Below are 27,675 nucleotides of genomic sequence, written 5' to 3'. Positions count from 1 at the left end.
ATAGATGGCGCCATATAAAAGCAATAAGCACGCCCCTCTGCCTTAAAATAGGCTTGTTAGTATTGACAAAAAGTGGCTTAAGACAACAACAAAGTAAATGAACAATATTTTAATTTTTAAATACTTTTATTGCTGAGTTTCACTTTTAATGTACACATCTAAATGAAATATACAAAACAATTTACAAAATCACTTTTGTACTTGTCAACAAATTCAAAGTTTCACTTATAAAATTTGTTCCTTTGATGAAAAAACGTAACATAGTAAGACTGAAATTCATAAATAATTAAAATAGTTGACAATTAACAATATATTTACACACATGAGTAATAAGCAAATATTTGACACCAGGAAAATTACTTAGATGTAAAGATATGTTTATAAAAAGAAAAAAATCATGAAAAGTTAGTAAATCAAGTATCTCAGCGAGATCTCCAACTCTGAGGCCAAAGTTTCATCACAAAACAACGTATAAAACGATATATTTTTCTAGGAAGTATACAAACCTGAAAGTCTGACATAAAACGACCCCAATGCCTTAAATAATCTGTAAACAAGTAGTTAAGGCATATTTAATTATGATCTGATTATGCATAGTAAAGCACTGTTTAAATGTTTCTCATCTAAAAGTTTATTGCACTTGTCATTTTAATATGGCTCTAATTCATTTTTAGTTATGTAGTTTAATGCAAAGTACATTCATTTACAAGAAATAAAATTTTGATAATGCATGATTCATTGTCTAGCAAGGCACTTTTTAATTATTTTTTATTTTATTGATACTTAATTTAAAAGAAAGAGGTCATACGAAATCAATATTTTACAAATTTTTTAATTGCTCTGGCGGTGTTAAAAAGTTAATGTCTTTTATTTTTAGTATCTTTTATGTGTGACACACAGATATTAAATTGTGCAGTATAGTAACCATTCCTTTTCTTACTCCCTGTCATTCAAAAATCTTCCCAATCAGTTTTAGAAATAATGAAAAAAAATAATTACTTGACTTCAACAGGTTTCATGTACCCCCTCAAAAAAAAGAAAAAGGTAAATTACTCTGAATAATTTTTGATTTAATAATGAACGGATCTTTGTGTAATAGGACTCAATCTTAATGGTTCGAGGGGATACCTTCAAATAAGCTAATTAATTGGTGTAGACAATATTTTAAGTTACAAAATTAGGCACAAAAACGTGAATTCTCTGAATAAACATACCTCTTTTTCAAACTGTAGGAAAGAATTTTGTCACGTAATCCGGTAACAACTGCACTAATGTTATCTTTCTTGTTGCACATGCCTACATTATGTTGAATTATTAAGATTCTCATGGAATGTAGCTAATAGAAATCACTGTAATCGAATAACAAGAAAAAAAAATTTCTTCAAAAGAAGATTTGTTCGGTAGAAAAAAGTCTTTACCAAAACAAAAAATTTCACGCCGAATTAACGATTTTATTGCATTTGGCGAGGTGGCGAACGCCTAGCACAGGTCTGGTTTTCAGACCTTCAAAATTTAGTAGCCACAATCTGGTAAATATGACTCTGGTAAATATGGTTAGGAGAGTGGTCTAAAAAATTGAACCCCTTAATGTTAATTTTTCTTTTTGCGTATTTTGCCATAAGTTAAATTTTTGCATAGAATGAATTTTAAAATTCATTTATTCATAGATAATTCCATTAAAAAAATACTTTTTCATAATTATTTACTTTAATAATAGTCGTAAAAATTTCAAACTGTAAGGTATACCAAATTTGAACGAAATCGATCGAATAGTACCTCAGAAAACGAATTATAGATATAAAACTGCATTAAAATTCTCGATTTCTCAAGAACTATTTGACCATTTCATTCAAACTTTCTATTTTGCTTTATAAAATTAAATTTTTTAAAATGACGAAAAATGTGTATACCTTACAATACAATTCAAAATTTTCATGACTATTACTAAATAAAATAATAAAAAATTTTTTTTTTTGCATGGAATTATCTGTAAGTAAATTTTAAAATTTTGGGCAAAAGTGTTTAGATTTACTTAAAAAAAATTTCCAAATATTGCGAACTATGCAAAAAGTAAAATTAATGTTAAGTGGTCGATGCTAACTTTGGACCAAACTATTGAAACCATATATTCCAAATTGAGTTTACCCCCTTTATTTTGAGGGTCAAAAATCCAAATCAGTAAAAAACAGATGTTTATTCTGAGAAAGAACGTTTTACTGTCTGAATTCGTAATTTAAAGTATTGTCCATACCAATAAATTATCATATTTAAGGTCACCCTCTCGAAACTTGAAAATTCAATTATTAGATCAAAAGTTATTCAAATTTATTATAATTTTTTTGCATGTACATGGCAATAAAACTTTTTAATAAAAAATAGGAAATATTAAATTTTGCAGAAGCAAAATTTCACTAGGCACTAGGTTTAATAATTAGTTATTATAATACTCAAATATATCAATTACATATAAAAGCAATACTTAGTTCAAAAAACTTAAACACAATGTAAAATTTTTTTAATAGAGTTATATAGCCAACACCATATATCTTTGAAGAAAAAAAAACTAACCCTGATTAAAAGCCAAAAAAAATAAAAATAATAAAAATAACTGATATCTTATATTAGGTTAACATGAAGTTCAATTTTTAAAAATTATCAGCTTATAGTATAATTCAATTCAGTAGTACTACTATTTTATAAACGTCATACTAGAGCTGCACAATGGGCTATTGGTAAAGAGCTGGGAAACATTTCTGAGCAGGATCTAAAGAAATGCTATTACAATTTTGATCCTCTGCAGAGGGAATGGTGTTTCCGCTTTGATAATCTTCTGCTTGCGAAGTTGTGCACTTTGATGAAAACCGATACTGTATACCCTCTGCCCCTTCGCTGGGTGATCAAAGTTGCACACTGACCCCTACCAGAGATGTGTGATTTCGGTATTCTACTGGAAACAGTGTCTTTACAATCAGTCGACTGTGGGACATTATTCAATTCAGTTTTGCGTATTAATACAATTGAATTACAAATTTGTTTATATTTAAGAAATTTTTTTAAATAAGCTATTGTTAAACAAAGAGTGTTTATACCAAATTAATATTTTAATAAATTGAACAATGTTGAAGCAGAAATTTAAGAAGAAATAATTAAAAAATTTATTGTCCAGATCTGTTGTAAGATTTTTCAGGTTTTGGCTAAAAATAGCATTATTTTTTGATGATACTTTGACCTTTTATCCCCCCCTAAACCGAAATTCCTGAATTCTAAATTTTCTAGACTCCCATGAAATCCTGTTTTAATGATAGTAGTAGTACTAAGAACAATTTGCAAATCTCAAAGTTTTTTAAATATATAAAATGTAAACAAATGACATTGATTTTAAAACCATCTCTATACTCTCAATAGGATCGTTAGTTATGACATTTCCACAATGATTTTTTTTGTTGGTTTCTTAAACACATAAACCATGCTTTACTGTAAATATATGTAAAGACTGGAGGGGAAAAAAACAGATCCCTAAAAAAAATTTTTAAGACCAGGCTTTAGGAACTAGCTAATTAATAGGCTAACTAATCAGTGGAAAATTTTTTGGTAATAAAATTAAACGCAAGTACATACCTTTTGGAAATAAATATAATTTTTTAAATAAAATATTTTGTATTGTTAATTTAATAAGGATAAAACAATTTAAACATAAAGGCTTACTAATGTTTTTATCATTTTAAAAGAGAAATGAAAATTTAAAAATTTGCCATTATTTTTGGTATTAAAAAGCTATTTGTTCAATTTTTAATACTGATTAAAAACTTGTATGTCTTATAATTCAAAATATTTTATAGCATAATGTTATCTTTGGATAAAGAGTTTTGTTTTCTAGTTCCAGCGATATGATAAAATAAGCAAACATAAGCATTAAGGGCAATCTTGTATAGCAACAGACATTTCCGTATAGATACTATTAACATTTTCTCATATTTTGTATAAATATAGACTATTGCTCAACACTATGAACTTTATATTAAACAAAGTATAGCTGTATTAGTCATGCCTACAGAAATTCTGGCGCCTGACACTAACGCTTGTTGGCACTTGTTTATCATATTTTTTTTTTAAAGTGGAAGCTTGTAGAATTTTTCACTAGCAATCATTTATTTTTAAAAAAAAACAACTACAGATTACTTTTTTCAAGTGATTTCAAACCAATCTGCATTGACTATGGTCTCAGGATATCTCAGTTTAAACTTAACATTCTTTTTTATTTATTTTTGCGTATACATCACTCATAATAGACTTTTAAACACTAATAAGCTACATAAGTAAATAAGTTACAGCAGCATATCTTATGGCAATTACTGAAGCACAGTTTTGATGGTAATAATAGTTTATTTACATCGTAATAGAACTGCACAACGTGTGACGATATGAAAAATATCCCTGAGGATTATCTGAAGACACGCCTGAATAAGGAATGGCTACCCTGCGACCTGTGCTAAAAGTCAAGCACTTTAGTTAGCACATTAGTAAAACAGTTTAATGAGGAGCTGTAAGTTTCTTCAAACATTTGTAGGCTGATAAAATTGGCCACCCGCCCGTTCACCAACATCAGCCAGTGATACTTGACTTCTGTGATCTACTGGAACTGTGTCTTATGGTCAGTCCACCGTGGGACATTTTTGGTTGTCAAATATAGTAACAAGTTTACTTAAATTTTGTAAATCTTCCAATTTATTATAAATTTTTTTTTTCTTTCAGTTTAAAGTTTTTTCAAATTGTTGAAACATTTTGATTAAAAAAGAGCAGTGCAACTAAATATAAAACCATAAATAATTTTTTAAAAATTATTATTTTTAAATTATTTTTTAGGAACATATTTTTAAGAGTTTTCTTTGTAGTAAACATTAATTAATTTTAGCACCAGCGTATATAAAGTGTTTCACATGCCATTACATTATATATAAAATACTTTTAAAAAAAATTCCTGCAATTTTCTATTTAAGTAAATAAATACTAAATAAAACTCAATGTTTGGAAGCCAAATTGTTTAAAATTTTTGTTCACGTTCTATTATTATTAATAAAGAAATTGCTTTACTTAGTTTCATTTGATTGTGATCTCAAAAGTCAACAATGATGTATAAATACATAATTTTTCATACTCTTTATTGGCATTATTTCTTTTGGCACATTGAAAAACTTACTACATTTTTTTTAATGTGATATTAAATTTTAAGGCAGAATCATACTAAAGTATTTTAACCATGCTCTAAAATATGAACTTATTTAAACCCAAAAATAATTATAAGTAAAAAACATACATGATGATACTATTAAAAATATTATTAACAAAGGATATAGAAAAGTCCAAGGTGGGTGTCCGCCATTAATGTAGAGAACATAAGAGTAGCCATCTTTAGAAACTCCATGTACAGAATAATACAAAGGCAAGTAGTTATGAAGAGTGAAGTTGCGTTTTTCATAAAACTGAATTGCAACTGTATTTGAAGTAAGGACATGTAAGTAGAGAGCTTTACAACTGTTGTTACCATCAGGATTTTTCGTAAGAAAGTCAACCAGACTATTTAATAGCAGGGTTGCTAAAAATAAGGATCATAGGTGTAAACAAGTTTTTTTTTAAAGAATCACAGTGAAAAATCTTTATAGCATAAATCATGAAATGTCAGGTTTTTAGTTAAATATAGAATTTATGTTATTTTTAGATCATTAAATTTACAGACTAAACATAGCAATGCATATCTGGAACAGATCAATATTAAAACTTATCTACAATATCTGATATCCGGGCATCCATTTACTGGAATCCTCAATTCTTAGGATCAATCACTATCTTACTTTTCAAAAATAAATAAATTAATAATAATAATATTAATTTTTTCAATCCGTTCAACAATCATATGCATAATTTTTTTCCATCCACTTGTTGCTTTTAGGATAACTAAATCTTTAACTAGAAAAATAAACTTCAGTGAAAGGAATAAATTGTGAATATTAATAAAGTTTATCTATTTTTAAAAACATCTACAAACAGGCTTTGTTTTGGTTTAAATTATAAACGTTTTCATTAAAAAAAAATATATATTAAATTCTATTCCTTGTTTAATAACGTTTACTTTCTTCTTTTTATTAAATAGGATTGCATACCTGCCAACTCTTCCGGATTTTCCGGAAGATTTTATTTTCATATTTAAAGTGGTAGCAATACTCAGGTTATTCCAATTAACTTTTTGAATTATAATGATAATTACAAATGAGTTTGACCACCACTACATATAAATAATTACAATAAATATATCAAAGCATAATAATCTTTGCTCAAGCGAATTTCAACGGGATCAAAATATAAATATATTTTTGAGTCAGATTGTTTTTCGTTTATTGTTTTACAACCACTCTGAAAATCCATTCTCGGAAAGAGTGAAAGTTGGCAGGTATGGGATTGATTTTAAATTCCAATCAGAAGCTTGTTTTTTAATATTATTAGTATTTTCATTGCCAACTCTGCAAATAATAAAAATGTGCCTTTATGCATAAAAGACAAAGTTCAGCTTATCAGCTGCGTACTTTAAAAAAAAAAAAAACATTTTAAGGACATTAATTTTTTTCTACTAAATATTTTGTTATTTAAACAGAATTTGACTAATAGTAAGAATATAGACGTAATTATCATTTATTTATTGTTATTTTATGACATAATGGATGTTTTGATCTTTGTTTACCTTAAAGACTTATTATCCGGAAAAATCTATTTTCCTTAATTGTCAAAATCCCGACAGTTATGGAAGCGAGACTTTCCACTTTAAACATACAAAAAATATGCACTTAATTATTTACAGAAAAATAAATTAAATTATCACAAGCATTACAATTAAAAACCAATAATAATAACGAAGAATAATCAGTTAGAAAATGTAAGGAGATAAAAATGTACGGTTTAATATATACTGCTTAGAAAAATAGCGAATTAAAAAAAAAAAAAAATAGAGAGTTTCTCAACAAATGGTTGTTTTGCTCACTAATAAAAACTATACAATGTATTCAAAATTACAACCTTTAGCACCAACAAGTCTGAATGCAAAATCAACATGAGTCTCAGTAGGAATGGTTTGGTATACAGAAGAAAGCAAAAACATTATTTTATAGTTTACATTAGTCAAAACAAATTAACACTTTAGAATTTAGAAAATATAAGAAATATTTTTTTTTTTAAAAAAGAATGCAAAACCATACATCTATCTCCTTATCTTATTAGTTAATTAATTTTCATCAAGTCAGTTGTTTTGGGTCAGTTATTATTCTTTTTTGTGGACACTTACCAATGCCATTTCTTCTGAAACCTTGGACAACTCCTAACGTAAGAATATAAGCTACTTTAGTATTTTTGGCAAAATGTGAGGAGAGTAAACCCTGATCCTAGAAATATTTAAAAATATTTTTTAAAATCACCACATCAAAGTTATGGAGAATTAACATTAGACCAACTGTATACAGTCAAAATTATTAGAAAACAATAGAAAGTTATTTTTCAAAATATCAACAAAAAAATTTTTTTTTATCAAAGATTTACTACATTTTAAAACAATATTAACACATTTATGATTTTTATATATCTAAATGATTCTGTAAAAAAAAATTTTTAAAGATAAATTTAACTTTAAATGTCTGGCAGTTAAGCAGATGGGCAAATTTGGGAGAACATTTTTCTCCAAAGCATTGCTTTTCAATTTAATAATGCAGAGGAATCAGTGCTGTAATACTGAAAATGCAGCTTAAAATACAATCTAAGTGTGTTGCTGTCTAAGGATTAAAAAAAGATACAGATTAAGTACATATGTTTTATAAGGTCTTAAAATACAATAATAAAAAAATATATAATAGTTGTAGAAAAGTAAATGATAGATGAAAACTATCATCTAACTACCAGTCACTTTTCTACTGCTCTTATATTTTTGTATAAATATTACTTTAAATATTTTTTGCATATAAATAAAAAAATTTTACTGGGTCACATAAGGCACAAAATGAGTGCTATTTTAGTTAGGACAAATACAAATTATGGAGGATTGTAAATACATTATACATGAGCAAAGTAATTTTGAGTTGGATCAATCAGGAAAGAGATTTTTTAATAAACAAAGAGGATTTAAAGACATGAGATAGTGAGTAGAAAGCTAAACAATTGACAAAACCTTAAAAAAAAAGTTCTAACTTGCAGCAAACTGTTAAGTAGGCTTCTCATAGCAAGTGGTAAAAAGTTGAACTATCTCTTGGGTTGTTTTTTCATGAAAGGAAGAGAACCTTACATTAAGAAATTTCGCTTACAAGGTATTGTTTCCAATGTAGTTTTTTATGTTGAATCTAATAAGACTAATTTTCAAACAATGGGATTAAAAGTAATAAGGGTTTAATGCATAAAAAGAACACCTTTGTGCTTCTACTTATTTGTATTAACATTCATTATCTAACATTGCTATCCGTACAAATGAAGAATTATTTTCAGTGTATTTTTCACATGTTCAATCAAATGAGATTTAAACACCAGTCAATTAAAGTCATTCAGTAATTTAAAATATTTTTATGCAAAAAAGTACTATTTTCTGGTTGCACTTATTTCCAAATTTGATATTTCTTTTTGCTATCGCTTTCCTGTTTTACTTTTTTTTAAAACTTTGAATCAAATACGGCAGAACACTTGATAATAAGACTAACAGTGTAGAAGTCACTCAAGTTTTGTGTACAAAAATTACAACTTCTTTAATTTTTGTATCTGAAGTTACTATCCAGACAAGAAAAGTACTGTTTTAAATATGGTTTCTTATGTTTATCAAATGCTACCAAAAACGAATCTAAAACACTTAGTTCAGAAGTATCAAACATTTTGTTGCATAAAGGCTTCGAATCGTACCTTGTATGATAAAAAGTGTTTTGACTTATATACTATTTCTCCTATTCATTGAGATTTACTTCATTCAATTTATGATACTCAATGAAAAAAATATCTTACTTATCTTAATAAAAGTCAAATTTTAGACTCTTTACAGATAAAAATTCCTTTGTAACTTCTAATTAGTCTAAAAAACTCACGTTTTGTTACATTCAATTCAGCATAACAAAATATCCAGAAATCAATACTTCAAGCAAATCACTTATCTAAATAAAAATATAAGATGCCTACAAAGTATAAAACACAAGCAACTCAATTTCTTAGTAGCTGGATCATACTATAGGTTGAAAATGGCATCACTATATGCAGGAAGGGAGATATGGTACATTGGCTGACATTTGCTTGACTTAGGTGACAAAGTTTGTTTTCACAATTAACAAGTTAGCTTTTAATTTACTTTTTATATCTATTTAATAAACTTATTATTAATTTTATTACAGTCTCAAGATATGTAACTACATTAATTATCAAATGTGTTTATTAGCCTAATATTTTAAAAACTCAAATTTAAAAAAATGGCTGTTTAATAGAAAATAATAATGCAGTTAACTGAATTTAAAATGAAGCACTGATGGCAAGAAAAATGGTAATAGTACTACTGGGGTTAAGGGCTTATAAGTCAAGATAGGTAATTAATACAAATACTGCGACTATAGACAGTATTTTGTTATATTACAAATGTTTATAATGTATAAGGCATACAACTAAACAAATATTCGTTTAAATTAAATTGGGCAAAATAATAAAAATACTATTCAAATTTGTGATAATTTCTAATTGAATCAAAGTCAAGTAAATTAAAACTTAATACTGATATTGTAGAAACATTTACAAGAATGAAATAAGTCAAGAGCACATGTCAAAACTGGAAACACATGCGAGAACACTTGTGCTGCCAAAGTCATGCAAACTCAAATATATACGAAGCGAATACACATTATCTCCCTTCCCACATTGAGTGATGCCACTTTTGATTAATATTGTGATTCTGCCATATAGGAAATTAATCACTTGTCTCAAAACTTTACTTTTTTTAAAGACCCATATATTTTTTGAACTATTAGTCCTATCTACTTAAGTATAATTTCCTTGATTGAGTGTAAAAAACTACAAAGGATACAATATCTCATATGTTTAGATGACAGTACGCAACCCTCTCTCTCCCCCCCACCCACCAAAACACCTAACTGCAAATTCATGCAATTTTTTATAGAATCTTATAATGGACAACTTAATAGTCCAGTTTGATTTTTTTTTTGGATGTCCAGTTTGATTTTTATTTTTTTTTGGATGTCCAGTTTAATCCTTATTTTTTTATTGTGCGATCAAAACGCCTGCAAATGTTTATGTTCATGTTGGATACTCACTGTTTTCAACTGCGGGTGGCAATTGTTCTGTCGTTCCAAGTATTTATGCTACTATTTATATAGCACCAGATGGCATTATTTAAAATATAGTTTTCAAGTAATGTAATCATCAGTTTGACAGCTTGCAATATAAAACACATAATGATATTAAAGTTATTGTTGTTTTGCTAAATATAAGTTGCCTGCATCTCAGTACTATTCAAATGAATGTGTGTTATCAATACAAGTGGAGTATGTATAGGGCAAAAATATTCATTTTTATATACATATTTTGTTTATGAATAGTCATTTGATAAGTTGTGTGAAAAAATGTTTTGAAATTGGAGCACTTTGAAATTAAAATATGTTCAAAAATTTTACAAAGTTACTGAATGATAAAACTTAAAAGTTTTAACAATGGCTAAGAGCATAAAAGAATCAGCTACTATTTTGAAAAAGGATAATTTTCTGAGGTGATAACGTATTTTTTAAAACGAGAATTAACAATTTACTATTAGGTAAAACAGAAGCTCAATATTATGTTGGTGGAATAAAATTTATCTATATTTCAGGTTTTCTTAAACTTGAAAATAACATCAATTATATATAACTTTTTTGTCAACTACAAAAACAAAGATTTTAATTCTGAGCTAACTAATATTGTGGCAATGACACATCTTGCAAAATAAATACATGAATCCTACCTCTTTATTGCATTTTGTTTGTGCCTTAATTTCAGCAACAACTAGACCAATTATTTGTACTCTGTATACAGCAGCTAAAGAATAAAACTTGGAGCTGGATGTTATGTCTTTATACCAACTGTCAGGATATCTAAAAACAATTTTCTTTTAGGTAATTACATTACATGACATAAGAAAATAAATTATTAAAAACACTGAGTTTTATAAACAATAAATAAATAAAAAAATCTTACCTTATTATTGTGGGTCGAATAAAAAAAACAGTTCTCAATACGCAAATCACACATACCTAATTAAGTATGCAAAATTTGTGAATTTTTTTTATAATTGACTCAATATCAGTTTCTTTATAAAACATAAATAATAAACGTATATTTATTGGGGTGAAACAAGTATTTACGTACCACCGCACAGTGGCATGAACTCAGCGCAGTTTATAAGTCATATGCATATGTGCGCTTGTCCAAATGTCACGTGTGACGAGCATTGACGTTACAAATGCAAATATCATACGCAGTTTCAGCTATCTTTGCAAACTGTGTTGAATATTTGAAGTGTCATTATTAAAACTTTTATAGTTTTGGATAATTAGTTATTGTTTCGATAAAACAATTAGTTTAGTTTAGATATCAATTTCAATTATCAATGCACAAAAAAGAAGGTAAGCATTAATAATATGGATTAGTACAGCCCGCGACAAAACTATAGCACACTTTGTATTTTTTTACAAAAATTACAAAATTGACCAATTTTGACGAAAATTAAAATTGACCAATTTTAAACCCAATATAGTGTACCTTGCAAAAAAACACCAGGCACACCCATCTCATTGATCAAGAAGCAGTAAATCTTTATTTACTTTACTTATTATATCTACTTATGCATAGTTACTTATTATTTAATAATAACGTATTTCAATATTAATATATTTTTCATAAAACTATTGTTACACAATGTACTATTACTTTAATAAATGTTTAAAATCATAAAATAAATGTACAAACACAGTATCTAATAGAGTTTTATTTTAATTAACAGAAAATTATTTTTGTGGGGGTCGATGGAGATTTCGAAAAATTATATAGGGGTCAGTGATCAAAAAAGTTTGGCGATCCCTAGTCTAAGCTAAGAACTCCTCCCGTCACATAGTCTGAGGCAGTCGTGCTATGAAAACAAGAATGGCCCATTTTAGGGAGGGTAGCTTCACTCAAGGACTATCACAATAGAAGAGATCCCCTTTCTCTCACCGACCCGACCCGAAACCACTCCAAAACAGTGACCCCGCACCCCTACTTGAAATAGTCATACCTCGTAACCATAGTCACTGCCACAGGTCCAGGCGAATGTCTGGGGGAGTTCTTATTTAAGACAAACTATATGTGTGGCATTAGAATGTAAAATTAATGAAAATGTAAAAAAACATTTTACCATCCTTTTGGTAAAAACCTTTGTCAATACTTAATAATACAAACTATTCTATTGACAAAAAACAAATCTGATACCAAAGAAGGTTTATGGTTAAAAACATGCAGAATTTCAACTGACTGTAAGGCATTATAAGTTAAAAACAAAAACCTTTCCCATCCCTCACATACACGGATAATAAATATTAAAAAAAAAAAAAATTATACTCACTCTATAGGAAACCATTCTGTGCAGAGTTTTTTTACTTCTGGCACATCTTCAGGGTTTAGAAATCTCAGCTGAACATTACTGTCATTACACAGGGGAACTTGTTTGCTCATTAGCTATCCCATCCTCGTCTACCAACAACTTTTAGCAGGGATATCTGTGATTAAAGAATTAAGCAAAATTACATATTTTATTAAAAGCAATATGAGGAAGGGAAAAATATGAAAAATAACAATTTATACATTTAGAACCAATGCATTATGGAAAAATGCTCTCCAGTTCATTGATTGCAGTACTGGTAGATCTTTTACCACCTCAAATTTGGTCTGGCTTTTCTTCGACTGCCTGTTGGTCTGATCTTGAATATGTTTTTAGTGATGCAACATATAGACCTTTTTCAGCTGTTTTAGTATTCTTGGTAATTAATTGCACACAATCATAAAATAATTGTCTGAGCAAAACTATATTTGTGATATGACCAGTGACTTTATCTGATGATGAACAAAATTTCCAGCAATAATAAACATTTGAAAAGAAGAGAAGAAAAATATCAAACAAAAATAGCTTTGTATAACTGTACAGTCCGCAAAAAAAAAAAGATATCACCCTGAATAACTTTCGTTCTAATGATCCGATTTTCACGAACTAAGTGTCAATCTTAATGGTTCCTGGGGGTGACCTTAAATATGCTAATTAATTAGTGCTAACTATTAATTAAGTTACGAAATCAGACACAAAAACGTACTTTCTCTGAATAAACATATATTTTTTTTTACATATTTGGAATCTAGACACTTGAATTAGGGGGGGTAGACAAAATTTTAAAACAATTGGGTCGTAAATTGGGTTGCAATAAAGGTTTATATATTTGGCGATAGTCCAGAAAACCGCCAAAAAAAGTCGCCTGCGCAAATAAATATTTTAAGATAACCCTTGACTGATTCAAAAGAGAAACGCTTAATTTTACTAGGTTGCTAGGCAACCAATTTCTGACTGTAAAAAAATTGAAATAATGTTTTGTGATTGCTCTGAGAGGTTTAATTAATAGTTAATAGAAAACACCTCGAAGTTTCTAGGCAATAGACAATTTTTAAGTTCATTTATGTCCAAAAAGCAAAATAAATAAATAAATAAATAAAATAAAAAATTATTTTAATCTCTTTTGAAAAGAAAATTTGAATCGATTTATAAGTTTTCAGAATTTAAATACATGAACTTTTTATCTGATATTATTTAGATTATGCTATTTTTGCTATGTTTATTCGAGGATTTCATACTAAAATCAAATTAACATAACTTATAATAGCTATATACAAAATTTTAGGGATAATGATTTTTACAGCTTTAATCGAGTCTTCTAGGCATGAAAGTTTGAAGAAAAAAAAAGTGCATGAAAAATAAAATGTAGATTGTATAGTAATTCTAATGCACATTCACAAGGTTTTCTGTAATTTACGATTTCTTTTTTCTATAACTCAATGAATTGCTGAATGTTTAGTGGCATTTTAAAAACATTGAAATATGTTATGTTTAAGAATAAGATATTGAAATAATATGTTGCATATTGTATGATTCATTGTTTAAAAAATTGCTTCATTTTGCTAGATATTTGCGTTACATGGTCTTTGGATAAAGATGATTAGCAAATAGCATCCACATGTTTCGATACATTCTGAAACTTACGTTCGCAAATTCACCATAAAATGTCGCACAGCATATTCTTCAATTACGATAAGCTACATTTACCACCAAATACTGCTACTATGATTATTTTTGTTATATATATATATATATATATATATATATATATATATATATATATATATATATATATATATATATATATATATATATATATATATATATATATATATATATATATATATATATATATATATATATGATATGATACTCTCTTTTTAAACAGAGCTCGTAAGGCCCTTAAGATACTGAAATGGGGGCACGAAAACTTAAAAGATTTTTTTTCCCTAATGCCCGCCTGTGTTAACATCAGTCAATTCAGGCATCTACAGGGCGACAGATATCTGTGTGGCCTAAGGATTCCTAACGAGCATCAAACATTCTCAAAATTAAGTGTTCATTCACTGGAAAATTTAGTGTTTATTCAATTTAAGAACTGTTCCTTCACTTGGTTATCTTACTACTTATTATTTAAACCACCAAAAGCTTAAAACAATATTATGTAAGTTATCTAAATTTTTACATAATTTGCATTTAATAACAAATATGTCGACATGCATTTAATAACAAATACGTCATTTAGCTAAAATTACAAATTTTGAAATTTTTATGATTTTTTTTTAAAGGCAAGCTAAGCTTAAGTATTCCTTCACTGGTTAGTTTATCCTATAAGATTTTGAGAAATTTGCGATGTTGTGAGAGATGCTTAAAAATGTTGACTGCGTATTTTTATTAATATTTATAAAATATATATTCAAGAAATTGATGAATATTTTATTCCAAATTTATTCATTCGTATGTATATTATTGAAATTTTATCAGTTATTGAGAAAAAAAAAAAATAATAATCACATTAAAGAAGCACAATCTGTTGTTTAATCATATTTTATCAGAAGCATGCTTTTATAAAACTCCACATTCTCTGAATAAAATGTATTTTATTCAATAAAATGTTTTATTCAAATTTCTTTACTAAATTGCAAATAGAATTTTAGACGACTAAAGAAGAAACATCGTATTTTATAGCTTAAAAAAATAAAAATGAAAAGATAAGCAAACGATTATTAGCGAAAAAAATATGAATGAAATTTTATGCTAAGCGCGCGAAGTCAAGTTCCTCGCAAGTTTATCACATTTTAATATTAATCGCTCCATTTAATCATTTCTTCATTGTCGCCAAATTATTTTTTTAAAAATAATTAATTTTAATTTTTCTCAGCTTCTAATAAATAAAAACAGTTGAAACTTTAGATTTCTCAATTGAAAAATATGTAGATTAATATGGTATAAAAAAATTCATACCTTATAATTCAAAAATTTTTCATCCTTAATTTAATTAAATAATAAAAAATAATTAACAATTATTAAAAATTATTTTTTTCGTGAAATTATCTTTGGGTAAATGAGTTTTATGACTGGGTGAAATTTTCTTCGAATTGCTTTATTAGTTTTTAAAATATGACTAAAAACGTAAAAAGTGACATTAACATTAAGGGGTACGAACTTTGGATCGCTCTCCTGACCAAACTATGGCGACCATATTTCCCAGATTGCGACTACCCCCTATATTTTGAAGGTTAAAAATCCAAATATGTAAGAAAAAATATATGTTTATTCAGAGAAAGTACGTTTTTGTGTCTGATTTCGTAACTTAATTAATAGTTAGCACTAATTAATTAGCATATTTGAGGTCACCCCCAGGAACCATTAAGATTAACACTTAGTTCGTGAAAATCCGATCATTAGAACGAAAGTTTTTCAGGGTGATATCTTTTTTTTTTTGCCGACTGTACATGAAATAGCCTTGTTATTTTTGTTTGAATATATGGTTGTTGTTGTTGTTAATTTACGTCGCACTAGAGCTGCACAATGGGCTATTGGCGACGGTCTGGGAAACATCCCGGAGGATGATCCGAAGACATGCCATCACAATTTTGATCCTCTGCGGAGGGGATGGCACCCCCACTTCGGTAGCCCGACGACCTGCGCGCGAAGTCGAGCACTTTACGGTAGCACAGTTTAACGAGGACCAATACCGCACACCCTCGGTCCCTACGCAGACTGATCCAAGTGGTCACCCACCTGCACACTGACCGTAGCCAGTGATGCTTGGCTTCGGTGATCTGCTGGGAACCGTGTCTTAACGATCAGTCCACTGCGGGACTTGAATATATGGAGATAAGTTAATTGCTTTTACACCATATGTTATTTGTTACTATATATCAAAAGCACACATTAAAAATAAGTTGAGAACATAATATTCAAAACTAATAATTTTTTTTAAAATGTTAGTTTACGCACAGACATATACGAGAAATTAAAAAAATTTGGCGATTACTTTGGTGCAGGTACCAATATTGAAATCTTTCATTAACGAAAGGAAAAAAATAAATAAATATTAATTAACCAACCTTCAAATCTAATCTAAAATTTTGAACAATACATAATTAGGTTCTTATCAGTTTGCTAAAAGCATAAGAAATTATTAATATAATACCAGTAATACCTATTACTACACCATCACAGCAAGATATACGTATCTCTGACAGAATAATCACCAAGTCTTGGCAACTTCCGGCGAAACTTTGGCAAATGTTTTTGCGCAACCATATATGGATAGGCTCCCATAACTATTTTGTATCAATGAACAAAATCATTAGAATTTAAATACATTTTAGGCAGATTCTTCTTCTTTTCATCTAAGAAAGCTGGTATCTCCTTTATTGTAATTTCTTGATGCTGACTATCCACAGAATTTTATTCTCACTTTTTAAAAATTATAAAATATATTGCACTTCTTTAAATATTTTCTAAAAATAGAGACAATTAAAATTGTAAAAAGCCAAGATCCCTAGAAGGGCTATGTTAAAGTGTGTCTAAGCTTCGACAATTGAAATTCATACAGACTAAATCTCTCCCTCAATGGTCCTGGACACATGAGTTAGAAATGTAAATAAGGTAGACTGTTTCTTTAAAAAGAAAAATACATTAGAAGTTATCTGTTATTTATACGTACTGAGTGTCAATTCCAATGAACAATATTAAAAAATAAAAAAAATTTAATCGAAGAATTTAAAAAAAAAAAAATCCCAGCTTTACCATACATATTTATTAAATGAATACTAAATAGATAAGGGATTAAATGCTTTATACATAGACAAGAGTTTGATATTTTTAGTAATCAATATAAAACATTTATTTCTTTTTAATGCAATTTATTAAATGAAAGTTAATTTGTGATCCTCCCTTTTGTAATATGAGATAATATATTCAACTTTATTACAAAGACGATAAAATAATGCTGTTAGATAAATTAATAATGATTTTAAAAATGCAACGTCTTATGTAAGATCATTTCATTAATAATATAATTAAAATAATTCCGTTTTAGAATGCTTCACTTACCCCTTTCGCTGATTTTCTAGCAGACATGTAAACAACTGTAACTTTCATCCTGTTGATGCCATTTTCATTATAAAGTTATAAAGTTAAAAGAAAAATCAATAAATTTCAATCATAATTTAAGAGATATAACTCATAAAATAATAATATTTAATTTCTGAAAAATATTCTTCCTCAATAGATTCTTACCAATGCTTTTCCAATTTCTTTAGATTTCGAGAAAAACGGAAAAACTCTCCCAGTTTTCGACTCTGTTCAATCAGTTATTTTCCTCATTTTTTTTTATGTTCTTTGAACAAAGACTTAGGTAAAACATTTACGAACCAATACGTTTTCAGTGTTTTCGATCGTTGAGATAGCTTTGAGTTTAAACATATTTATTCATTAAAATACTTAGCGTAGCAGAAATTGTAAGGAAAGTTTTGTTTTGATTCTTTGCCCCGGAAATAAATTATTTTGAGAAATGAAGCATGTAATTTTACTAACTGTTAAACAGTTTATCAAATAAGGAATTATTTTACTGGAAATTTATAGCGATGAAATAAGTTGCTTTTTATGAAATCTTACGTAATAGTTTGTTTTCTTTTTTTTTTACACGTGCTTGACCTTAAGTTTTCTCTAAGCTGTGTTGATATAAATTCCATGTAGAAAAATAATGAAAGAGAATGCCGTCCATCGAAGAAAAAGCGATATCCAAGCAAGTGAATTACATTAAAAATAAGCTTAAAGGGGTCCGGGAAGCAACTGAAAGTGTTGTGTCATTATTACACAATCGTTTAAATGTAGTAAGTAATTCGACGTTAAAATTTTTTATTTCCTAATCAATGATAATGTGATGCAAAAATGTATACTTAGACTAAAATTTATTTATTGTTCAAGTAAATTTAGGGGGGGGGATCTGTCGAGTCGCCAAGGTGGCCAATAGATTTAAACTTACTAATTTAAGAAGAAATAAACGTGTAGATGGTGGCTACGAGTTATACCTTTCGATTTGGTTCCTTTTTTTATTAGTTTTTCGCCGGTCGCTGCCCGGAAATTGCCAAGACTTGTCGATTATTCCACCACAGAAAATCTCTAAATTGGTACGAAAATATTCAAAGTCTAAGTTTCATGGTGATCAAAATATCGAAGTGATATTCATCTTCGGTATCTGCACCTAAAAAATGGCCAAGTTTCAGCAATTTTCAGGCAATAGCTCACAAGAAGTTTAAAAAAAAATCACAGAAAAAGATCAACTCAAAGGGTCATTAATTACTAGCAAGCTTCAAATAATAAATAAATGAAATAAGAAAAATGTTGGGATTTACATTTTCTATCCACCTTTATTTTAAGCAATCTAGCCTTCAAGATTTACCTTTCTTATTTTAAGGAAACTTTTAAGAGTATGCTACCTATACTATATAGGAGAAACTTTTCATGGAACCTTTTTATAGGAGAAACAAATCACAAACCAATAAGTTTAAATGCTAAAAAATATTTACGAAACGCAAAAAAATTATTGTAGGATTATTTCCTCACTGCATAATCTTGCTTAATTTGTTTGTATTTTGATTTTGAGTAATTTTTCTTTTTTGACATTTGAATTTTTATGGTTTATTTTTCTTGAACTTGAACTCTTTTTTCCTGTGCTTTAACTCTCAAATCGTTTGTCCCAGCTTTTTCCAAACTTTTACACGAAAGCTTTCCTGTGAATAGTGCATATCAGGGAAATTTTAATGCAAATTTACCCATGGGCTCAAAGTTTGGGTGGTTAAATTACTCATATGTATCAAGGAGAATTTTCTATGAAGGATTTCTCCTTTGGTTCAAGATGGTCTAGGTTGGATACGTGATTTTTTATAATTAACTCTACATTTGGTTTCCTACATGTCTTAGCTTAAATGTATGAGACTAAATATTGTTAATAAATTGTCTGGTGATCTGTTAAAAAATCACAATATTATTTTCAGTTACATGAACTAATAAAATATATTAAAATATAAAAATAATAATAGTTATAATAGCACTGCTATTAAATAGACTTTTTTACATTTTGTAAACAGAAAAGACTAAAGGCTCTTGTTGCTTGCATAAAAAAATTAATACTCCTGTCCCATCTTGATTTATAGCGACAACTTTTTTTTATAGATGCATTGATTACTGATGGGATGATCCAAAATGCAAATTTACTGTCATCTCAATTTTGATTAAAATTTTTTTTAAAAACTAGCAAAATTCCTAACAAAAGCATATTTTGATGAGTTTTAAAAAACATATAGAAGATATTCCTAGAACTTTTTCTTTCAACCATTTACTTTGATTTATTCATTTAAAATCCTTTAAAAAAACTTGAAAGAAAGTTTTAAAAAATAAGTGTTTGGTCTAGTAAAAATTAATCACAATTCTCTTACGACATTCCTCGACACCAACTTAAAGTCTACCTAGCTTCAGATCCATAGTTAATAGCCTGTTTTTGAAGTAAATATGCGAATTGTTAACTTACCACATTGCCACCATCATGCCGTTGATCATGAAATTTTGGACTAGACTCCTTGGCCTCCATGACCCTTTTGGCTTAAAATGAATGCTTTACTTTTTAATGTTGTTGGATGTAATGTTTTTTTTTTTTTTGAAACAGTATCAGAAAAAATATTGCAAAAGTCAACTATAAACCAGTTAAGTTTTACTTGCCAAGGAGTTTGACAGGTTAATCCTTTACATCATTGTGGTAATATCTTATTACAGTCTATGTATGAAAGCAAATTAAATCCTCAGTTTTACTATATTTCGTGGCTCTTGCTAGAAATTTTTTTTAGTAAGAATTGTAAAATAAAAATGATGTTACATGTGCAGTGCGCAAAAGAAATAATAATGAAAGAACCACCCGGAATGACTTTTGATCTAATGATCCGATCTTAATGTTTTAGGATTCAATCTTAAAGCTTTGTGAGGAAGTTGACCTAAAACATGCTAATTAATTAGTGCAGACGACATTCTAAGTTACAAAATCGGACACAAAAATGTACTTTCTCTGAATGAACACATTATTTTTACGATGGATTTGGATTTTTGACCACAATCTGGGAGATATGGTCTCAATAATTTGGTCAGGAAAGTGGTCTAAAGTTTGAGCCCCCTAATGGTAATTTTACTTTTTGCGTATTTCACCATAGCTTGAAAAAAATTTTATATTTTTTAGCCAGAGATAATTTCATGAAAAAATAACTTTTAGTGAGCATTTACTATTTTTTATAAGTATATTTCATTACAGTCGAAAAAAGTTTGAATTGTAAGGCATGCAATTTTTTACATAATTTTAAAGTATGTATTTTTACGTGACAAAATACAAAATTTGAGCAAAATCGAGTGTATAGTTCCTGAGAAATTAAATTTTAAAAGTATGAATTTTTCAAAATATGATTTCTCAGAAACTATTCGACCGATTTTGCTTTCGACCAACTTAATAATTGTAAACCTTTTCAACTATTATGAAACAAAAACAAAAAATATTTGCTAAAAGTTATATTTTGTAAGGAAATATCTCTGGTTTTCACAAATTTTATAATTGTGTGCAAAAATGCTTAAATTTACTTAGAAAGTTTTTGAGATTTGTCAAATTACGCAAAAAAATTTAACATTAAGGAGTTCCAACTTTGGGCCGTTTTCCTCACCGAACTATTGGGACCATTTTTCCCAGATGGGGACTAACCCCCTATATTTTGGTGATCAGAGGTTCAAGTCTGTCGAATAAAAAGTATGTTTATTCAGAGGAAGTACATTTTAGTGTCAGATTTTATAACTTAAAATATCCTCTGAACTTAATAAATGAACATATTTGAGGTCACCCCTTTGAACCATTAAAATTGAATCCTAGAGCGAGAAGATCCTAATGTCCTTTTTTTATTTTGCACACTGTACAATATAATGCTTATATATTTCTAGCTATTTTAAATTATTGACAGATTTAATATTGAGTTATCTAACTTTCTTTTGACAGTTTGATGATCGAATTGAAGAGTTGGTTGGATGTGAAGTGGAACATTTTACTACATTGTATCGTAGGTTAAATAATGATTTTGAAAACTTTCAAGAAAGGTTGATTTATATAGAAACTTATATTGAATCATCTCCAGATTGCCAAATTATTTCTAAAAAGGTATGTCAATTGTTCTGATTTTTATTTTTTAGCATGATGATGCATTTTGATATCTTATGAAACTCTATTGGGCCTGTAAGAAAGTAAGTAAAAAACCACGTGGCAGAATCGCAGCGATACGGCGTCATTGTCGCAGAACATTACTGAGTTCTTGCAGAAAAATTTTTCTTTCGAAAAGTAAAAAACTTTATTTTTCTCTTCTGCAGAATCTTATACATAATATTTGAATCATGTATTTAAATAATAACTTTTTGACGCTCTCAATTTACACGAATAGTAACGTAAATGGATGTAATGTTTTGATTGTATTTTCGGCAGTTATTGATATTGATTTTCGAGTGAATTTTAAATATCCCGATATATTTCAAGCAACTTGGAAAATTCGAATCATGCATTTGAGTATTTACATTTTAAGGCAATAATTCTATTGAATTTTTGGCAGTTATTGCTGTTGATTTCTCCATAACTTTTAAATCCGATATTTTTTATACGTTATTATTTATTACAACAACCTAATCTCGAAACGAAACATGCATTTTAGGAGTCCGATTCGCGAGATTTTGTCATCTATCTATTTTTTTTCTTCCAGCAATTACTACCTACGGATTTCATTATATATATATATAATTTAGCATAATGTTGAATTCGCTTATTATAAGTAATTCCCTATCCATATTTTCTTTATTTATTATTTTAATATTATAAATGATTGAATAATAAATTAATTATTGATTAGCATAATTTAAAAATAGGAATTTTATTTAAATGTTAACAATCATTTTTTGAAATGATTGATTTCATCTCTTTCCTTATCTTTTTGTATTAAAAACAAAATGATCTTTTAATTGTCTATCATGAATTTTTCTATCAAAATTGATAATTAAATATCAGATCTAATTTACTTGAAATGCCTTTTTCATTGTCATTTAAAAATAATACTACTTTAAATGTAACATATATGTCAATAAACTTTAAATTAAGTTCTCATTTTATAGTTAAACATAAGCTTTCTTTGTGTGAAGTTTTTTCTCTTCAGTTTCAAACATTTAATATCAAGAAAGTAAAGAGTATTATTGTAGAAGGTAACCTCAAAAGTTTTTATCATTGATACACATTTTCACATGATTGCATAACAATGATTTGGCATTCAGGCTTTCTTCTGTGGTCATTTCTTAACTTGCAACAGAGTGTAGTGATAAAATTAGCTGTGAGGCATGCTATTTCTGTATCATATGAATGAGCAGTGGCCTATCTTAATTTTTATTTTATCAAGAGTATAATAAAAATCCTTTTTCTTCTTCTAAATGTACAAAACAACCATTTTTATTTTAATGAATATAAAGAGCCTTTGTAGTCTTCTTATGAGTTCCTTACTTGCAGCTGTATCAGCTGTATTGTTATTGCTTTAGCTTCCTTGTATGACCATATTATTTAATTTTGATGTTCAGGGTAGAGTCAATAAATTCCAGAAATGATTGCTTATATTCACGTAGGTGTTTGCAGGAGATAAAATATTTTTTTTGGAGGTTGGTAGCACTAATAATAAAAGCATGCAACCATCTAGAATTCATTCATTTCTGCCTCTCATCTTCCACTGCAGATGAAAATGTTCAGTGTGTTTGAAAAATCGTGTGTGTAGACGGACGAATAACCGTTGATGCTATTGTCTCTGAACATGGAATTTTACATGGGAGTGTTCACAACATTCATGACGATTTGAACATTCATTTTATTGTGTTTGTTTGCACATTGTTCCGTTTACACGATAACACTCCACCACATCTTTCTCTGATAGTGAACAAGTTAGATTATGCCAGATAGATAGACACTGTTAAACCAGTCTAGAACAATTTCCTCATTCTCCCGACCGACAACCAGCCGATTTTTATCTGTTCCCATGTTTGAAAATTCAGATGAGGTGATTGAAAATGCGACAGAGCAAGTGGGGGGTGGGGAGAATCACTAAAAAAATGAATTCCAGGAGCGTTTTGATACGAACTCTGGAAGAAGTTCTCTTTTGATACCAACTTCTGGATGTATACGAACTCGGGAAGAAGTGTATAGTGTGCAGGCGAAAAGTACTTTGAAATTCGATTAAGTAAAATTTTTTGTTCTATTTTTTAATAATTTGTAATTGACCTATTCCAGGAACTTTTTAACCCTTCCTTGTATATAATCAATATTTCAACATGTGATTATCATTTTTATTATTGAATAGAAACTTAATATTTACTAGATATTAAATTTGCCCTAACATTTCTTTTATTGGTGTCATTTATTTTTATAGCCCTCCTTTGATGGTGAAAATCCACTTCAATATAGGCAAGAAACTAAGTCATCATCTTGTCATAGTAACTTAAAACCAGCAGATTTACAAATATCAACATCGTCATCTTGTTCTTCACATGTTTTGCAACCTGAAAATGAAACCATTATTAGTTTTGGTAATATTACTGAGCCCATATCACCTTCAAGATTAATTTCACACCATTCTATTAATAACTTAGGAGAAGCTGCAGCTAACGTTTTGCCTACAACTTTCTATAAAATTGATGAAACTGAATCTATAGAAAATACCACACCCCATGTTTTGCAGACATCTTCTGCATTTTCAAATGAGAATTTTTCAGCTTCCCTTCAAAATAATGTAAATACTTATGGAAATTCATCCAAATCAACTTCATATGCTTCTATCAATGACATTGAGGGTTCGGGAGTGAATTTGACATCTGTATCTATTAAAGCTAATATAACTGACCTTCCTGAAAGCACTGCATCAGAAAGAACTGAGGATGCATTTCAGTTGGAACAGCTCTCAAGTCACATAGCTTCAGTTGAGTCACTTTCAGGGACATCTTGCCACCGCTCATTGTCTTCAAATTTGAGTGATTATCAATCTGCTTGTAGCGGACAGGACAGTGCAATAAATAGTCATCTAAACACTTCTTCTATCCAAAATGAATCTAAAATCAGTGATAGTCAAACATTTTCAAAAAAGAGGATAATAAGCTCTATCCAAGTTGAATGCCCAATGACTATAACAGCAGCAACAATTTCTCATATTGAGAATCCTGGGAACTTTTGGATGCAGTTGTATAATTGTGAGAGTTCCAGACTCTGTTTTCCAAAGTGAGTTTCCTATTTTGTTGAATTTCAAAATATTATTATTTTTTGCTTTTATAAAATTGGTTGATTGGTAGAACTATTTTTATTTTGAGAACTTATAATGAAGACTTTTTTTTCTTTTTGTCCTTGTAAATATATAGGAAAGCTAATTAAAAAACTATTTTAAATAATTTAACTGCTATTGAATGCGTTATATATTTTCGTTTTTATTTAACTAAAATAAATTATGTATGAATTTTTTTTTTTTTGTTTCCCCATATTTTTTCTACTCTAATGTACTTGAAGACAATATCTTTCTTCCATGAATGTTAATGTCACACATTGAAAAAATTTTAACTGTTTTTATTTAAAATTTTTAAAAATAAATTGTAAAAATATTGAGAAATTTATTCAACATCAAGGTTTTAGTTACATATTTTCTCTTTATTACAAAGGAGAATGTGAAGATTCTTGTTTCTCTTCTTGGTACAATAACTGTTGCCAGTCAACTTTACTATTGAAGACTATGCCATATTGCCATAGAAGTTTTAGACGTTTTTTACTTTTTACAATCAGTTAGTTTAGGTTTGAAATTCTTGTGTGTTGGGCTAATTGTATCTAAACAGTAACTATGTCAGATAGCTGTTTTATAAATCTTTAACTGCACTAATAATTACTATTTAGGGTTACTTTCAGAAAGATTAGACTAACTATTTGTTAACATCCTCTTCATAGCATATTGAACATATTCTTTATGTATATCTGTAGGAGTATACATATTATATACTTTAATTAAGTTGAATTTTAATGTTCTTTCCATTTCTCTTATTTTCTTTCTTATAAAAATGAATTATCACATTTTTTCCCCTTAGGAAAATGTTCTTAAAGTCAGATATTCCAACCATTGTGGAAGTTGGTGATTTTCTTCTTTCTCCATCCAAATCAGTGTCTTATTACTTGCGAGTAAAAGTTATAGCAGTTGATGAAAATGGTAAGATTAATTTTTTAAGTATGCATAAGAATGTATATATATATATATATATATACATACAGTAAAAGCTCGCTACAACAATATTTTGAAGACCAAATAAATATATTATTGTAGAGGGATATATTGTTATATATCGAGGGCCTACATACTTTGGGGACACAATAATTATATATATATATTTTTTTTTAAAAAATTTTAATGTATTAACTATAGAAAAATGTATTTATGTATTATGCAAAAAATTAACGTGCGGAGTCTTAATTATGGTTAAATATTAATAACAATTGAAATAAATTCAGAAAATAAGATCGTAAACATACCTGAGCACGAAAATGATTTTCGTTTGTGAATGGTCCTCCACCACTCTCTACAGAAGGAATTCTCTTTCAGGTGTTAATGTGATGCTTGTGGTCATTTGTGACTCATGATCATGACTTCTTAAGAGATTAGGGAGGCAATTCTAAGAATGGAAGCTCTTGGGGTAGTTAGCAATGAGTCTTCTTTTGTCCAAAAATATGGAAAAAATGGCAAACGATGTTAAAATAATATTTTTTACAATAATTGAAAACCAATAATATATGGAGAAAATAAGGTTGAAATTTAGAAAAAAAATCATTTCACAGGGGTTTATTGCTTCAAAAAATATCCTAATTAGGACTGGGCGATGTAAGAAATTTCATATCTTGATATATCGTTTGTTAGACATTGCGATATGACATATGTTAAAAAATTGTCGATCAGAAATCTTTAAATTAATCAAAAGTAAATAAAAGGAATAAATCTATTACAAAAGAAAATGTTTTAAGTAAAAACAAAACCAAGCTTTATTTTAATTTTCAAGCTTTATTAAAGCATCGTTAGACCTTTTATTTATTTATTTAAAATAATAAAGTTGTATTAACTAATGTCAAATTCTATACGTAATGAATGTAAAAATAAATTTAAGTTTTTTTATTTATTTATTATTTTCTTTTTTGAAAAGAAAATCGACTAAGGATTTATTTGTTTAAAAATGATACTGACTGCCTAACAAATTATAAAACAAACAAGTATTAAAAGAATTTTAAGAAAAATTAAAAAAAAAAGAAACTTAAAAGTACTATTGTTAAATTTTAAAAAAAAAAAAAACGTCAGAACATGGCTTAACTTTTTATTCAATTAAAAAATATATATTTGTTTAACTAATAGCCAACTTTTTTTATATTTAAAAATGACTGAAGATTTATTGGTTTAAGTATAATAAATTTACAAAAAAAAAAAAAAAAAAAAGGAACTAACTTTTTATAACAAAGTTAAATAGAATACCCCTATTAATTTGTATCGCTTAAAATGAAAAACAATAATTTAAAAAAAAAAAAAAAAAGAAACAAAGAATCTCTTTTAATTTATATTTTCTTTTTATAAGTTGATCGAGTTCAGAATGAAAATTTAAGATAACTGCGATTGCTTGACGATCACAAAGTAACAGCTGGTCTACTAAAAATAATTAACAAGAATCGTTAAATCGTAACAGACAAAAAAAGAAAAGAAAAAAGTGATGAAATAACGCACAAAGAAACAATATGTCTCATTGAAAATAATTTACAAGAAACGTTAAATCACGGCGAAATAAAGTGGACAGCAATCCAAAATAACTTAAGTCCAGCTGAAAGTAATCTTCTAGAAAAGTAAAATCCCTAAGACAAAAATGGCGCATAAAGA

At 28.0% G+C, this 27,675-nt stretch overlaps 2 protein-coding genes across 3 annotated transcripts in view; one reads left to right on the top strand and one right to left on the bottom strand.

The window, feature by feature from the left end:
• Positions 1-255: 255 nt before the first annotated feature.
• On the bottom strand, positions 256-17,888 carry Naa60 (N-alpha-acetyltransferase 60). Of its 2 annotated transcripts, none has more exons than XM_087165089.1 (6): positions 17,747-17,888; positions 12,644-12,797; positions 11,009-11,138; positions 7,331-7,427; positions 5,353-5,593; positions 256-549 (listed from the first exon to the last, which is right to left on the bottom strand). In XM_087165089.1, exons 2-6 carry the CDS (start codon positions 12,751-12,753, stop codon positions 423-425), a joined length of 705 nt encoding a protein of 234 aa, XP_087021215.1. In that variant the 5' UTR covers positions 12,754-12,797; positions 17,747-17,888; the 3' UTR covers positions 256-422. The 2 variants fall into 2 exon arrangements, with proteins under 2 accessions (XP_087021215.1, XP_087021223.1); XM_087165097.1 differs by having other exon boundaries at positions 16,848-17,755.
• Positions 17,889-18,132: 244 nt separating this feature from the next.
• Positions 18,133-27,675, top strand: part of LOC107441774 (uncharacterized) — a 37,439-nt gene continuing 27,896 nt past the window's right edge. The window contains exons 1-4 of the mRNA XM_016055146.4: positions 18,133-18,528; positions 21,720-21,878; positions 24,166-25,007; positions 25,856-25,974. Of these exons, the coding sequence (XP_015910632.2) occupies positions 18,409-18,528; positions 21,720-21,878; positions 24,166-25,007; positions 25,856-25,974 (1,240 nt within the window). The 5' untranslated portion in view covers positions 18,133-18,408. The remainder of the gene's footprint in view (positions 18,529-21,719; positions 21,879-24,165; positions 25,008-25,855; positions 25,975-27,675) is intronic.

Source organism: Parasteatoda tepidariorum, chromosome 1, assembly GCF_982258835.1.
Source record: "Parasteatoda tepidariorum strain Cologne lab strain chromosome 1, Ptep-v5.0, whole genome shotgun sequence".
Lineage (NCBI taxonomy): Eukaryota > Metazoa > Arthropoda > Arachnida > Araneae > Theridiidae > Parasteatoda > Parasteatoda tepidariorum.
This window is presented reverse-complemented; position numbering and strand designations above follow the sequence as displayed.

What these genes read in the sequence shown, in the direction of transcription:
- Naa60 (XM_087165089.1), bottom strand. Translation starts at nt 12,753, where the DNA reads ATGAGCAAACAAGTTCCCCTGTGTAATGACAGTAATGTTCAGCTGAGA. An exon ending in TTTCAGAAGAAATGGCATTG is followed by an intron (nt 5,594 to 7,330) that starts GTAAGTGTCCAC and finishes CCTTATTTTTAG; the next exon opens with CAACCCTGCTATTAAATAGT. An exon ending in CACCCACCTTGGACTTTTCT is followed by an intron (nt 550 to 5,352) that starts ATATCCTTTGTT and finishes CTACTTGTTTAC; the next exon opens with AGATTATTTAAGGCATTGGG.